Below are 15,969 nucleotides of genomic sequence, written 5' to 3'. Positions count from 1 at the left end.
AATATGATTTGATTATAGTCCGGAAAATCCAATTTAGTTGGAGTCTCTATCTTTGTAATGCAGTTAATAACACTTTCATCTGAATCTTTATCGTTCAAAAGTGAAAGTTTTTGTACGCACATACTGTGTTTGTAACATACGTGAACGTAGATACTAAAAGAACCTCAAGCCCATTTAGGTTAGCATATTGTTGGCCCATTTAGGTTGGCACATCCGCTAACCTTACAAAGCTTGGGGGTAATCTCGTAATTGAATGTACTTGAAACGAGATCAACCAATCCGTTTTTCGCTCTTACTCGGTCAACAAACCACTCACAGACGAACACGTGTTTAATTTCTATTGGCTTTACGAGAAACGCACCGGGTGCTATATAAATACCGTTACGCGTCGTAACGGTTTTTAATTCCCCGAGTAACGAACCAAAACGATCAGAGAGAACTTTTCGCGCTAACGAGAGAGAGAGAGAAGAGAGTGATCGAAGAAAGAAGATGGCGATGGAAGTAGCAACACCGGCTCCGGCACCGCTCACGGCACCGGAGAGAAACATCGTTCTCGTGCCGTCGTCAGTGAAGGCCACCGCCGAGAGTCACAAGAAGAACAGGATCCAAGTCTCCAACACGAAGAAACCATTGTTCTTCTACGTTAATCTCGCCAAGGTGTGTCAAATCTCTCATCTGATATACGATTCGATTACGGAAGCGTGAGATCCGCTTGATTGTAGATTGTTACAGAGTTGAGTTTTGCTTGCTAGATCTTGTTGTAGTCGTAAGGATTCATGATTGATCTTCGATCTCTGCACACCAAGTGTTTGTTCGTATTCCTAATCTGAATGCGATCTTGTGCGTTTGATTCTTTATTGTTTGATGTGTAGAGGTACATGCAGCAACACAACGAGGTCGAACTCTCTGCACTTGGAATGGGTATAGATTTTTTAAGTATTTACTTAGGATTATTTACAAGATCTTTCTCTTTGTGTGATCTTATTTGAACTGTGTGGTTTGTTCATAGCGATCACAACTGTGGTAACGATCTCCGAGATCTTGAAGAACAATGGATTAGCTATAGAGAAGAGTAAGTACAGAGATTCTCTCTTTTTATGAACTAAGAAAAAAAATGCTTTCGTCTGATTCAAGAAACTGTTTTAATCTTTTGTTCAGAAGTGTTGACATCTACTGTGGGAATGAAAGACGAGACTAAAGGAAGGATGGTTCAGAAGGCAAAGGCGAGTGTACATCTCCTTTAAAGAACTTGTGACTTGTTAATTTTACATTCTTATATGGGTGTTGTTGCTGCAGATTGAGATTGTGCTGGGCAAATCAGACAAGTTTGACTCTTTGGTTCCACCTGTCACCAACGGCAAAACTCCCGAGGAGGTAGCTAAAGCTGAGACTGACGCGGCTATTGAAGCACAAGAAGAAGCTGCAGCCACCGAGGCCTAGGAAGAAGCCTGTCTCAGAAAACACACCACAGAGAAAGATCGCGATATCACTCTTTTATTGTGCATTGTTGTTTTTGTTTCATTTTGTGTGACATATCGAACGAACATAATACTCTAGATATGATAGTAGTTGTTAGTACGAGAAATATATGATTTTTTTTCTCAAAACATTCCAGTGATTTGATTCTTTTCTTTTTCTTAGTGGAATATAATAAGTAAAATGATGGTAGCTGTTTCGTGACAAGCAATAATCATACAGAGATGGGAACTAACTAAAAATATAAAACAAAATAAGAATTAAAATTAAACATTATATGAATTTCTCAACATTTGATTTTTTTGACAAAAATATTTATATGAGATTTTAAATATTTGCAATATCCATATAATATATAATGTTATTTTACATTTTATATAGTACAAGTACCAAAACAGGAAAATTAGTATTTTCGCAGCAATAGAAAAAATAAATAAATTAGCAACACAAGAATTCACAATAGGCCGAACAGACCAAAGGCCCATAATATTGGGCCTGCAGTTATAATCATGGCCCCATATTCTGTGCGTGGGTCTGATTACTCAAGAAACTTTGGTCAAAATTAGAGAGTTATCGAATTCAGAAGGTGTGAAGTGCAATAAAAAAGAAGTTCAATACTCCTGGATCTCAACTTTAAGATAATTCACCAGCGCCTCCATAACCGCCGGAATCTCTCACCCGCTCTCTCTCTTTCTCCGCCGCACCTCGTTCAAAGCGAGTTTCCGGTTTACTCTCTAATCCCGTCGAAGGTTCTACCGATACCACGTAAGTACACACCGTCTTATCTCTGCTCTGTAATTCTCGCCTCTCTCAATTGGCAATTCTAGGGTTCGTAAAGTCTCTAGTGCTCTAATCGAATCTTTCTAGGGTTCCCGTTTCACGCAGTTTGTTTCTATGTGTGAGAAGAAGCTAGGCTTACTAATTTGCGTGTGTGTATTCTGATTTTTTATTTTATTTTAATTCAGTGCTGTAGTCATGGCTGAAGCTGAGGATCAGCAAAATTTCGTCGCAAACAATGGAGACGAGGTTCCAGAGCATGGGTTGGATGAGGTCCATAACGGGTTACAGTACCAGGTCCATGATGAGACTCTTGGTCACCAACCGTACCAGGTTCAAGATCCGGTTCTTGAACCGGAGCAGTACGAGGTTCAAGATCCGGGTTTTGAGCCTCAGGAGTTCGCTGGTCAGTTAGAGTACAATGACTTCCAGGTGCAGGAGGACCAGGTTAGTGAAGAAGTCCAAGACCAGCCGCGGGATGAGCTGCAGTATCAGCCGCAAGATCAGGAGGAGTATCAGTTGCAAGACCAGGCTGAGTATCAGGTGGAAGGAGAGGCAGGAGATCAGGATGGTGATGAAGTGCAAGGTCAAGGTGAAGGCGAGGAAGGAGTTCCTGAGCGTGTTGAGGATTTGGAGAAGTCAGAGCCTGAAGGAGATGCAACAGTTGGAGGTGAGGAGAAGAGGTGGCCTGGATGGCCGGGAGAGACGGTGTTCCGTATGCTGGTTCCTGCACAGAAAGTGGGTAGCATTATTGGTCGCAAGGGGGATGTCATTAAGAAGATAGTTGAGGAGACAAGAGCTCGTATAAAGATTCTTGATGGTCCTCCAGGCACAACCGAGAGAGCTGTGAGTCTCTACGTCCTTTTTTTTTTCCTGTGCCGTACATTTCATGCTATATAACTTTAAGCAATTAGTAAATTATGCGCTTGAAACAAAACTAAAATCCTAATTATAAGTAAACTATTATAGTAGAAGATAACACTATTTGTCCCTATAATTCACTGATTTGGGAATTTTAGGCGATAGCTTCTGTTGAAAAAATTAAAAGGCCATGAAATTTTGGTTGAATAGACAACACTTGAACATACTTTTCCATTAATCTTAATAAAGATGTAAGTAAACAGAAGAAACGGGACACTCTAAGTTAATAATAAAGTCATCCAGAAAGTTGTAGTTTGGCTGATTGATAAGGTTTGGAGCTGCTGAAAATGTGTTGAAGAATGTAGTGCATCAAGAGATACCACCTTAGTAAGTAAATTAGGCTTAAATCGGGTATAGTAATCAGCAGGCCTGGTTACCATTTCCTTCAAGTGAAAGGATGAAGATACTCAACGAAGTTGATTAGGTGTGAGTAAGGTTCCCTTTATTGCTGTGATCACCATGAATCTGTGCAGGTTTCATCTTGCAAGTTTTATGGCAACAAATCAACCATCGTTAAATGAAGAACCAAAGCCAGATTGCAGGAAGTCAGCCTTGAGGCACTACAAAGTGCTGATAAGTTTATCTGAGTAGGCAAGGTTCTTCTTGTATAAATCTCAGTGCCGTGAAGCTCTGCGTTCTTTATGGTAACTTCAGTACCTGGATGGTTGATGTCTTGCTGCAGACTTTCTGCAGCATGCAAGGACCTGCTTAAACGGGATGTAACAAAATGTGGAAGATGAAATTATTGATTAGGCAACAATTAAGTAAAGAGAAGTTTTAGATTGCATGAAAGAGGTTGTGGTTCTATGAAAAGCTTCTATAAGTCTAGAAGATTGATATTGGATGCTATGGGCATCTTAAAGGCGATAAACTAATTACCATGGGTAAAAAACTTGAAATGAAGATCATAACTAGTCAAAGTGCATACGAGTCTGTACTTCTTTGGAATTTTCTTTATGCTTTGAGAATGATGGCACCAAAATGGATAATTGGTATAGAGACTAAGATCGCTGTTTGTGGAATGTTTTATGTTGTTTGCTGATGTTGTCTACTTGTTTCCTCTTTGTTGGCAGGTTATGGTTTCTGGAAAAGAAGAGCCCGAATCATCTCTACCTCCTTCTATGGATGGCCTTCTGAGAGTCCACATGCGGATAGTTGATGGTCTGGATGGTGAAGCTTCTCAGGCCCCTCCGCCTACAAAGGTTTCAACAAGATTACTGGTTCCAGCATCTCAGGCTGGGAGTTTGATTGGAAAACAGGGAGCTACAGTTAAAGCCATTCAAGAAGCAGCTGGTTGCATAGTGAGAGTCCTCGGATCAGGTTCCTTCTCTTCACATTTTACATACTGAAATCATGTTTTCTGCTCGGTGCTTTTGGTTTCAATGCACTGGTGGCACATGCTTAGTTGATAGAAATAACATGAACCAGTTGAAAACCTGATTTAAATCTCTCTAGTGATTCTATGTTTATCTATTTCAGATTGGCTTTTTTTTTTGGTGTGGTTCGTTAATTCCTTGTTTAATGGTAGTTCTTACCGAGGTTTGTTATGTGGACTTTTTGTAGAGGATTTGCCTGTTTTTGCTCTTCAAGACGATAGGGTTGTTGAAGTTGTGGGGGAACCAACAAGTGTTCATAAATCCTTGGAGCTGATTGCATCACATCTCAGAAAGTTTCTGGTTGATCGTAGCATCATCCCATATTTTGAAAGCCAGGTGAGCTTATTTTCTCCATCGGATCTTTGGCATTGTTTATCAATTGCATAGCATGTATCGACTTCTCTCCTTACTGAGCTTACTCTGCTTTTGAAACAGATGCAAAAGCCAACTCGCCAGATGGATCATATGCCGCCACCACACCAGGCCTGGGGTCCACCTCAAGGCCATCCCCCAAGTGGTGGTGGGGGTCCTGGCTATGGTCACAACCCACCTCCATACATGCAGCAACAACCTCCAAGACATGATAGTTACTATCCTCCTCCTGAGATGCGTCAACCTCCAATGGAGAAACAGCCTCATCAAGGTATATCTGCTTATGGAAGGGAGCCTCCTATGAATGTGCATGTATCAGCCGCCCCACCTATGGCCGCTCAGGTATTCTTCCCATCTATTCCACATGTTGTGATGTGTTTTTAGCCTCTTCAAGGAATCTGACTGGTTGGAATTTTTATGTTTTGTCTTTTCAGCAAGTTACGCAGCAATTGCAGATTCAACTGTCTTACGCAGATGCAGTGATTGGGACATCAGGTTCCAACATAAGCTACACTCGACGTCTTAGTGGCGCAACAGTAACCATTCAGGAAACCAGAGGAGTACCTGGTGAAATGACCGTTGAGGTTAGCGGAACTGGCTCACAAGTCCAAACCGCTATTCAGCTTATCCAGGTACACCATTATTCTCAGATTTCTCAACGATAGTACAATAGGATAGTGGCTTAACTCTGCAGCCATATACACTTTTGTAGATTTGAGTTCTGACAGTTGATTGTGTTGATGACAGAACTTCATGGCTGAAGCTGGAGCGCCGGCACCAGCACAACCGCAAACTGTAGTAGCACCAGAGCAGCAAGGCTATAACCCTTACGCAACTCATGGCTCGGTCTATGCAGCGGCTCCAACGAACCCGCCTGGAGGATACGCTACGGATTACAGCTCAGGCTATGGTTACTGATCAAGGATCATTATCAAGTTACTTTTGTTTAGAATGTTTTACTTGTGTCGAGCAAGAGTGAGAGAACACTAGATGATACCTAATCAAGTAATGTTTTTATTAGCAAGCACCCTGGTTCTTGAAATCAGTTATCATTTGTTTTCCAGACATGGTGTTGTGTACCATTCACTATTGTCTTTATTAATTTGATCTAGAACAAAATTTCAAATCTCCAGTTTCACAAACATTGACGTAAGACAAAATCAGCTATCAAACAATTTTAGGAAGACTTGATGAGTCAAACCTTGACGTATGACACAAGTTTAGAAGACTAGATGACCTTTCTTCTCCCCTCCATACGCTTGAAGACTAAACAAACAGCTCTCCTTTTTCTCCAAGAACTCCTCCTATTTACTTGCAGATTTTTGTAGAAATTATATTACTTCATTAGATCTTAAGATAAATTCTTGAGGCGTTTGATCAAAAAAAAAAAAAAAATCTTGAGGCTTTATAAATTTGTGTTTGGTGCAAACCCATGATGGACTGGAGATTGCTCAAAGCTGCAGCTAAAGGAGATACTAGTTTCCTTGATCTTTCCAAGTTGCACCATTCAGATTTCAATAAGGTAACGCCACATAACAACAACCTTCTTCACATTGCAGCTAAGCATCAAAGGCGTGATTTCTCTGCCGCCATACTTGACCTGTGCCCATCCCTCCTCCTTAGAGAAAACAACAACGGAGACACACCTCTACACGTTGCTGCTAGTGTAGGATCCTTTCAAATCTTACAACTTCTTGTCAATGAAGTTGCTTCAGATATCGAGAACCTGGGAGTAACCACCAAGCAGCTATTGAGGATTACTAATAAGCAGAAGGATACAGCGTTACATGTTGCATTAAAGAATGGACATGGCGATGTAGCTAAGCTCCTAGTTGAACTAGACACAGGATTGCTAGATATGGTCAATAGCAACAACGAATCTCCTTTGTACTTAGCTATTGAGAGAGGGCTTTTCGACGTTGCTGGTCATATTGTGGAAAGATTTCCTTTGGTTTCTGGTAAAGGGCCTAAAGGTATGAATGCTCTGCATGCTGCTGTGGGTTCTGACATTGTCACTAAAGGTGAAATTTCTTTCTTGTTACATTCGAATTTATCATGGACTTTCATCTTAAAATCAATTGGGTATAAGTGTACGTAATGGATTTTTTTTCTCTTATATATTAGTTAATTATTTTCTCAATTAATGATGTGAGACTTTATTTATGCATTAATATTTCTTTCTCTATTGATTTTTGTTGTTGTTTTGGTTAGATTTCTTGAAAAAACTGATGGAGACAAGGCCGGAAATGATCAAAGAAGTCGATGTTATCGGATGGACACCTCTTCATTATTCAGTATGGCTAGAAAAAATAGAGATAACTCAACTTTTGCTTCAGCAAGATAGCTCAGCTGCTTATATATCAGACAAGGAAGGACAATGTCCGCTTCATCTTGCGGCATCTACTGGTCAAACTGATGCATATAGAGAGCTTGTTGGTAGCTGTCCTTATGTTTGGGAAATAGTTGATGGTAAAGGAAGAACATCTCTTCACTGTGCTGTCATATCAGGACAACGAGGAATCATTCAATGTATTCTAGATATGCCTGAGATCTCTCTTCATTTGTTGAATGAAAGCGACGTAGATGGAAACACGCCTCTCCATCTCTCGGTTGTTTACAAATGTCACACGATTCTGGTGCTGTTCTTGCGTAACAAGCGAGTGGATAAGCTTGCTATGAACCGTAATCACTTAACAGCTGCTGAGCTCTTTTATTCTCAGAAGCAAGAGGTAACATTGAATTACCTCTTTTTATGTGTGCTGAGCATAGTATTTTATCAATAGTATTTTATCAAGTTACTGTTGTTCACGAGCCCTGCGGAAATCAAACCAAACCAAACCAAACCAAAATTCATTTTTCTGTTAGAGTTGGGTTAATAGTTTGGTTCTGTTTTGCAATTTTTTAAAATATTTTGGTTTTTGGTTCTGTTCAGTAACAATAATCGGTTAGTGCGGTTGTTAAGTTCCTGTTCTTTTTGGGCCCTGCAGATTAACCAAACAAAACTCACTGAACCGAAATTCGTTTTTTTGTGAGAGTTCAATTACTTAATAGTTTGATTTTGTAATTTTTTAAAAAAATAAATTTTGTTTAGTATTTGGTTTTCACATTTTGTTTGTAAAATAATTATGACCAAATTATACTGACTATACCAAATCAGACCAAAATCATATTCAAAATAAAAATTGAACTAACTAAATTAAATTGAAATTACTCAATATTTTAACCAAATTAGCCTAAAATCGAACCGAAAATTGAAAATTTCAGTTTAGTGTAATATTTTTTTTTTTAAATCAAACTAATTGATTATCGAACCAAATCAAGTTTTTGTTCGGTTCAATTTGGCAAAATTTTGGATGACCCAAACTAAACCGAACTCATAGGCCTCTCTTAACCGATGTGTCATCATTTCATTTCTTTTTCAGATAAGTTTTAAAGTGGCGGTGGCATACTATGCACTGCAAAGATACTACAAACAACCGTCTCAGCAACAGAACGTAGAGACAAAGAAGCAAGAAAAAGCAGATGTTGAAGAAAGCAACGCAAGACATGACTGTGCAATGTACGAGGTTCATCTTTTTGTCGCGGTTCTTGTCGCAACCGTAGCATTTGCCGCGGCATTCCAACTACCCGGCGGTTATAAACCAGACGGTACACCTGTATTGAGTGAAGAAGTAGCTTTCACATGTTTCTTGGTGTTTGACACAATCGCCTTTATCTTCTCGGTAGCCACAGTCTACCTCTTGTTCTATGCTTCGAGAGACATGTTTCGCGCACGCTCAGCTTTGCTCTACATGTGCACTTTGCTAATGGTTGTGTCGCTGATCGCAATGGCCTCTGCTTTTGTGTCAGGGATGTATCTCATCTCGTCCAAGTGTAGAGAATTAGCCATCGTGCCTTTCTTGATGGTTGGTCTCTTTGTGTTGCACTGTTTCTTCTACTGGTTTATTGATCCACGAGGCAGCTATGTCCGTGGTCTTGAACGACCTCGCCGGTTTTTAAGGAAACTAGTCTTTAGAAACTCAATGGTTCTTCATGTTTTTGTTTGTGACTGATGTGTAACCAACCATTGTTAGAAATTATTGTAGTCATTTTAGAATGTTTTGGTAGAGTTTTTTGGTTAAAAAAATAAAAAGTATTTAATACCTAAATCTTATAGTTTTAAATATAAGTAGTTTAACAAAGTTTATAATAAACTTTTAATTCAACTAAAATCATTTTAAAATTTACTAAAAATCAAATCATTTAAAATTCTAAATTGAATACACCTCTATAAGTTTCGACAATTTTTCATTTAATCATGTTATTTTAAAGTTTCCATTTTTATAACAGTTTTTTCTCATTAAGTTGTATATTTATAGAAAAAAAAATTGTCATATATAATGAATAATAAATTAACATCTCAAAATCAACTTTAATCTTCAAAAACTTAAAAAGAAGCTTACCTTCAATTTAAAAGGCTCATATGAGACACCAACCTTTGTGAAATCTAACTTTCAATAGTTAACTTTAATTTCCAAAAAATCTCAAGATTAATAGAAAGCTTAACCTAAATATTACTGTTTTATTGTCAAGCAAACGTTGGCTCATATCAACTTTTTACCTTACACACCTAAACAAAATACATTCCAAATGAAAATAATAACTTTATCTCAAGAACTATTAAACAAAAACAAAAGAGTTTATGCATCTGCTCGAGCTGAGCATTTCAAATAAATAGAGAAAGGAAACAACAAACATGTAATGTTTCTTCAAGTGTTTATTTCCATCTATCGCTTAAAATCTTGAAACTGATCAAGAACGATGTGATCTTCTATAGTACTCTTAACAGAGTAACTCACAGTATGCTTCCTGTCACAGAGAAACACACACAGGAATCAGATCAGTGGATTCAATGAAGACACTAACGTTATATTACTAAACAGCTAAGAAACTTACAGCGTATTGTCATTGTTGCAAAATCAAATGGGTGCAGCACAAGTAGTTCTGAAATGACCAGTCTGGTTACACCGGCTACAATGCACAACCCTCTTCACACGTCCTCTATCTTCAGCCCTAGCCCGTCTCTTCCTCGGCCTACCAGGCGGTCTCAACGACTTAGGCGGGTTTATAACAACACCCTCAACACCACCTTTACCCACACTCGGATCACCTCCCTCAGACATCTCTCTCCAAAGACTCTTATCCGGAATAGGATGAATCGTCTGAGAGTAAGTCTTCCTATACGTCGCCACAGTGAAACAGCTCTCAGTAAACCTATGAACATTCTGTCTACAAGACAAAAGAGCCGCGACGGCATGCGCACAGGGCAAACCGTACAACTGCCATCCCCTACAGAGACAACACCTGTTCCTGATATCCACAATGTTGTTCCCTTCGTGAGATATAACTTCAAACTCCGCCTCGTTGGCTCTGAGGACCTGGTAGGTCCTCGCGAGCTCGAGCGCCTCGGCCACGCGGCGCTCGGCGGTCGGGACGAGGATCGAAGTCCACTGCATGCTGGTCTCGCGCCGCTCGTTGAACCAAGTCATCAGCTGTCTCCTGATGCACTCCATCATCTGAATAATCGGAAGTCCTGAAGCTTCAGCGATCCACGAGTTTAGAGACTCGACTATATTAGCTGTTAAATGACCAAACCGTTGTCCTTCGAAGTAAGCTGTAGCCCATAGCCTCGGAGGGATACGTCTGATCCAGTACGCTGCGTCTTGCGAAGCCTCTTCGATTTCGAGTACTTTAGCTTCAAACTCAATCACCGTCAAGGCTTGAGCAGCTTCCCGAAGGTAGTTAACTAACAATGAGTTGTTAAACTCCTTACGGAAGCTTTCGCTTAAGTGACGCATGCAGAAGCCGTGAAAGGCTGTTGGGAAGTTCTGTTCAACTCCTTCCACTACCCCTTTCTGTCTATCGGATAGTATAGTGAGCCTCGGCATGTTCTCGGTGTTGGCTTCTAGAAGGTTGTGAAGCTCGCAAAGGAACCACATCCAGTTCTCATCGCTCTCTTCGTCCACAACCCCAAACGCTAGCGGAAACAAAGCGCCGTCTCCATCAAAACCAGTAGCGAGAAGCAACGTACCTAAGTACTTGTTCTTGAGGTACGTTCTGTCAAGCCCGAGAAGCGGGCGGCACGCGTTTAAAAACCCGAAAATCGAGGCGTGGAAGGAGACGAAGAGACGCTGGAAGCAGTTATCAGCCGGAGATCCGTAAACAGAAGCGATGCTTCCAGGATTAGTCCTCTTGACCTGCTCACAGTACTGAGGAAGCAGCCTATACCCTTCTTCAAAAGAGCCGCGCATAGTCGCCATGATTCTTTCTTTACCGCGCCACGCTTGCTTGTAAGACAAGGTGATGCCGTGGACTCTATGTATCTCTTCAAGAATCTCTTTCGGTTTACAGTTTGGATTCTCGCGGAGCCGCTGCTCAACTGAGGAAGCTACCCACTGGACCGAGGCCTGTTGGTGGCCCAAATGGTTTATCCCTCCGCAGGTATGGCTTTCATGGATGGTCCTAATGGTGAAAGTCGGCACGCCGGGGAGCTTAGCTGCGTGGACTCTCCACGGACATCCTTCGCTGGAACATTTAGCTGTGAAGCGTGTTTTGTCGGATTTTATCGTTTGGATCTCGAAGTGGAGAGCAATGGCCATGTCTCTCAACGCTCTACGACAGCTTTTGACATCTGGGAACTCTTGTCCGACCGTGAGCTGGTAAGTTAGCTCAGCGGAGAGGGCGCGTGCTTGGACTGGAGTAGTGACCATTACCATCTCGCCGTTGTGGTCGATCTCGAGCTCGTGTGTTGAGTCGATGGCTAAGTCGAGATTCTCGTTGTTTCCGAGTACTAACTGGTTGTTGTCTGATAAGGAGAACTCAACATCGTCGTCGTCGTGGTGGTGTCCAGGCTTTTGATCGGTTTCATTCATGTAATCGTGATGATGATGATGATGGTCTTCTTGATCTTCGTTGTGTACTCCTAAGCCTAGCTCGTGATCGTCTTGTTGGTGTGTTAAGTCAATTTCATGATCGTGATGAGGTTGGCTTAAATCCATATCGTGGTTTTGACCAAGGTCTAGAGTGTGGCTGTGACCAAGCACCAATGATTGATTCTGTCCAAGCATTAAATCACGATTCGCCATTGCAGAAGCAACACTCGTATAAAAGACAACTAGTTCTCTTGCTTTAGCAGTTACCTGTAATAAGGAGAGAACACGCCAACAACAAGGTCTAATTATACAAACTCGAAATGACTAAAGAAGCAAAAGATATAACGAAACATAATTGAGATTTGAAAAAAAAAACAATTTGAAGTGAGTAATAAACCAAATCCTTATCAGTGTAAACTCCATAACTAAGATAACCAACAGAAAGATCTGAACTGAGCAAAAACTAAAACGAATAAAGAAAAAAAATTGAAACTTTTTAACTCAGAAACAGAGAACTCACGAGGATCAAAATCTGGGTTTATCAACAGAAACTCGAGAGAAGAGGAAGGAGCCGTTGGAGATGACAAAGTTGAAATTGGCGGGTAAAAAAAAAAGGAGGAGAAATCGAGGGTGGGATTGGGAATTACAGAAGGGGCAGAAGAGGCAGAGATTAGGTTTCGAAGATGGTGGTGATGCCCTTTCTCTCCGACAATAGGGATACTTGTGTCTTTTTCTTTTATTTCTTTCACTTCCTCTCGCTTTATATTATACCCTTCCGACTCCCTACTATTTACGGATTTACCATCACGGGTTCACAGAGTCCTGACACAGCCCAGTAAAAAGGCCCACTTTCAGCTATTCAAAAGCCCAAGAGTTTGATTCTGGAATGATTTTGAGTGTTTTTAGATGATTTTAAATGGATTTATCAACGTTATTATAATTTTTTAGTTGAACTATTTACTAAATCACATCTAAAATTATGAAATTTTGGATTTTTATTTTTTTGATTAAAAACTTCACTAACACACTGGGTATGATTAGTAAGTATTGTGCTTTTACTTCTTTTTTTTGCTGTAGAGTTACTAGAAGAATGAATGAAGACTCGACAAGAGAAGTCTCCAGAGAGGAAATAAGGAAAGATGTCTTTGCTATAAAGCCTTCAAGCGCACCTGGTGCGGAAGGTATCACTGGAGTATTCTTATGTAAAAGAAATTGATCTCTATCAATCGTAAAAAAAGAAAGAATTCTATGACTTGAACTGCAAGTTTTATGTGTTTGGGTTTGAGATTGAGGAAAAGAATAAGAAATAGCATAAAGTTATAGCTATGATATACGTCATTGCCCATTGTCATGTTTAAATGGAAGAAGAATTTGATTCTTTACTTCTTGAAAAGATAAAAAGGGGGTTTGAAGAAGAATCTTAACAATTACAATAATTATTATTAGTTTACAAATGTGTATATATATAATGATGATTTCTTCCAGCTCCACTTTTATATAATATGATCAAACAAAACCTCTTATTCACATACAATATGAATATAACAAGAGCATATAAGCTACCCATTCACAATCATCCCCTTTTCCCTTCAGCTGTGTTTTGTTATGTTGAATATGATGGCTGCCATGTAAAAGAACCCATCTACGGCGGTTACATTTGCAATGAGCTTAGCTGTTATGGTTGGTTTCATAAAGAGTGCGCTGAAGCTCCACCAGAGATTAATCATCACCCTTCTCATTCGGAGCATCCTCTCCTACTCACTAATGACTCTCAGCCGAAAGATAGTCCATGCGATTGTTGTAGAAAAGATCTTTTGTCCCCGTGTTATACTTGAAAGTGGATTTGATTTGCGGGATGAAACCTTCGCCGCCTGCTATTGAAAATCCGATGTGTCATGACCATTCACTTGTTTTTATGAAGAAACGAGAAGTGGATGTCCCTTGTGAAGCTTGCAAGGAATCTATAGGTGGACCATCTTATTCATGTCTTGAATGCCATAATGTCTACTTCCATTTGGATTGTGTTCATCTCCAAAAAGAGGTAAATCATCCTTGTCACCCTAGTCACCCTCTCAAAGTCGTCGCATTGGCAGATAATCAGGATGCCGAGAAGAGTTGTCATTTCTGTGTATTTCAACCAGAAAAGAAGGTGTGTTATCATTGTTCTGTTTGCAACTTCACCATGTGTTTTGGTTGTATCAAAAATCCACCACCTCTTGTTATTGAGAATACCAAGACTCACAAGCATCCACTTAGGCTTCTTTTAAGCCGAATCGCGTTTACTTGCAAGGTTTGTGGAATTCAAGGCTACAGAAGTAAGCCTTATATATGTGTCAAGTGTGATTTTCTTGTCCATGGAGATTGTATCGGCTTACCTCGAGTCATAAACATCAATCGTCATGATCATCAGATCTCTTTCACGCAACACCTTGGCCGTCGGGGTACACAATGTGGATTTTGTTGGAGAGATGTAAGTCAGTACTACGGAGCTTATTTTTGCTCTGTTTGCCCTAACTACACAGTTCACTCACTATGTGCATTTATTTATAATGCATGGAATGGTGTGAACCTAGAAGGGATACCTGAGAGGAGCGAAGATATTTCTCCATTCAAGGTGGTGGGTCATAATTTGATACATCATTTCAGCCATAACAAACATACTTTAAGACTTCTCAAAGATAATGTTGATATTCAAGATGACGAGTGCATACGGTGTGAAGCATGCATCCATCCAGTCCAGGTTGGACAGATCTACAGTTATACGGAATGTTGTTTTGTTCTCCATGAAAAGTGTGCTAATCTACCTATGATGAAAAGATTTCTCTTTGACCGCACAGCATACATGTTGGAATGTGATAGGTCAGCTACATATTGCAAGCTATGTGGAATGTTTGTGTGCTGGTTTCAGGTACACATTGCAAAGAGATATGATGAGATATCACTATATAGATGTAAATTGTGGTTCCCTTTTCGAAACCCTTCTCCCATAATGTGCATTCTCATCCCCTATATTTTGTTATATCAGAGAATAATTATTGTGATGCATGTAAGAGAGTTCCACATGATTACATGCTGAGATGTGATAAGTGTGACTTTGATTTGTGCTTGTATTGTGTTACTTTGCCTGAGAAGATATGGCATATGAGCGATGAACACCCTCTGACTCTATCTTGTGACGGAAATATGAGCGGCAAAAACTGGTGCTGGTGCGACATTTGTGAGAGTGAACTAGATCCAAGTAAATGGTTCTTTATGTGCTCTCACTGTGGAGTAGCCTTGCATGTTCAATGTGTACTAGGAGATTTCTCACGTCTCAAACCAGGAGGTCTCTATACATTATTTGAGAGAAGAGAATACGAAGTGGTCCTTAACAATCGCAACACTCGGCCATTTTGCAGCCATTGTCGCTCTCGATGCAAGGTCCCAGTTATCTTGAAGGACAGTGGTAAAGACAATGGATACATTTGTTCCAATTCATGTTTATTCAGTTGTTTGGGTATAAAATTTGTGTAACTTAGAGGACCCCAACGTAATAGAGAGTGATATATATTGTTTCCTAGTGAAGAGTACTGAAGGGGGACTGGTTATATATTAACTTACACTTATAAAATCTGGGTTGCAACTGCTTGACTTTTGCAATATAAATGAGTTTTTACGTTGACAATTCATCTCCGAATCTCAATTCATATGTTGCTTCATATATCTAAACATAAAAGAAGAAAAAAAGGATTCTCTCCTTGTAGATATTTAGAACATTTATTTAAACATTTCAAATAATCTGACTGCAACAGCTATGAGCATCTTTCATTTTCTGAAACTCTGCAGGAATTGCAGTGTCCTTTTACGTTGCCCGTGGGAGTCCTAGATGGTTCCACCACCTATTAAAGGATGAAACTCCTCGTGCCTGAGAAATTTTGCTGTGGCTCTAGCCGACGTTTTTTATCCTTTGTGGTTGTAGCATCTGCGTAATTCATTTTGTTTTTCAGTTCTCTATGTTTTCTTTCGCAAACATCTTTGTTTGGTTTCTGATGTGTATCTCCTCTGGGAGTACTTTTTCACACTAATACACAGCGTTAAAAAGATAATCCAACAGTAAATTTTGTTTTTGTTTTGTTTTTGGACATATATAAGTATAG

At 39.9% G+C, this 15,969-nt stretch overlaps 4 protein-coding genes and 1 pseudogene across 5 annotated transcripts; 4 read left to right on the top strand and 1 right to left on the bottom strand.

Moving 5' to 3' along the window:
• The first annotated feature begins 391 nt into the window (after positions 1 to 391).
• On the top strand, positions 392 to 1,609 carry LOC106438991 (uncharacterized protein At2g34160-like). Its single transcript, XM_013880324.3, has 5 exons — positions 392 to 657; positions 873 to 921; positions 1,010 to 1,072; positions 1,159 to 1,223; positions 1,297 to 1,609. The coding sequence occupies exons 1-5, from the start codon at positions 490 to 492 to the stop codon at positions 1,438 to 1,440; spliced, it is 489 nt and encodes a 162-aa protein (XP_013735778.2). The 5' UTR covers positions 392 to 489; the 3' UTR covers positions 1,441 to 1,609.
• A 431-nt stretch (positions 1,610 to 2,040) lies between these two features.
• On the top strand, positions 2,041 to 6,048 carry LOC106438987 (flowering locus K homology domain-like). Its single transcript, XM_013880319.3, has 7 exons — positions 2,041 to 2,241; positions 2,442 to 3,099; positions 4,248 to 4,494; positions 4,738 to 4,886; positions 4,986 to 5,264; positions 5,357 to 5,554; positions 5,670 to 6,048. Exons 2-7 carry the CDS (start codon positions 2,452 to 2,454, stop codon positions 5,838 to 5,840), a joined length of 1,692 nt encoding a protein of 563 aa, XP_013735773.2. The 5' UTR covers positions 2,041 to 2,241; positions 2,442 to 2,451; the 3' UTR covers positions 5,841 to 6,048.
• A 156-nt stretch (positions 6,049 to 6,204) lies between these two features.
• Positions 6,205 to 9,010, top strand: LOC106443884 (protein ACCELERATED CELL DEATH 6). The gene is made up of 3 exons (XM_048776263.1): positions 6,205 to 6,943; positions 7,134 to 7,651; positions 8,345 to 9,010. The coding sequence occupies exons 1-3, from the start codon at positions 6,355 to 6,357 to the stop codon at positions 8,972 to 8,974; spliced, it is 1,737 nt and encodes a 578-aa protein (XP_048632220.1). The 5' UTR covers positions 6,205 to 6,354; the 3' UTR covers positions 8,975 to 9,010.
• A 453-nt stretch (positions 9,011 to 9,463) lies between these two features.
• On the bottom strand, positions 9,464 to 12,580 carry LOC111214111. Of its 2 annotated transcripts, none has more exons than XM_022716254.2 (3): positions 12,354 to 12,580; positions 9,858 to 12,088; positions 9,464 to 9,770 (listed from the first exon to the last, which is right to left on the bottom strand). In XM_022716254.2, exon 2 carries the CDS (start codon positions 12,044 to 12,046, stop codon positions 9,881 to 9,883), a length of 2,166 nt encoding a protein of 721 aa, XP_022571975.2. In that variant the 5' UTR covers positions 12,047 to 12,088; positions 12,354 to 12,580; the 3' UTR covers positions 9,464 to 9,770; positions 9,858 to 9,880. The 2 variants fall into 2 exon arrangements, with proteins under 2 accessions (XP_022571975.2, XP_048632219.1); XM_048776262.1 differs by having other exon boundaries at positions 9,858 to 12,100; positions 12,354 to 12,578.
• Positions 12,581 to 12,982: 402 nt separating this feature from the next.
• On the top strand, positions 12,983 to 15,501 carry LOC106443883 (annotated as a pseudogene).
• The last annotated feature ends 468 nt before the right edge of the window (positions 15,502 to 15,969 follow it).

Source organism: Brassica napus, chromosome A3 (genome assembly GCF_020379485.1).
Source record: "Brassica napus cultivar Da-Ae chromosome A3, Da-Ae, whole genome shotgun sequence".
Classification (NCBI taxonomy): Eukaryota; Viridiplantae; Streptophyta; class Magnoliopsida; order Brassicales; family Brassicaceae; genus Brassica; species Brassica napus.
The sequence above is the reverse complement of the archived record's forward strand: the minus strand, read 5'-3'. Positions and strand labels throughout refer to the sequence as shown.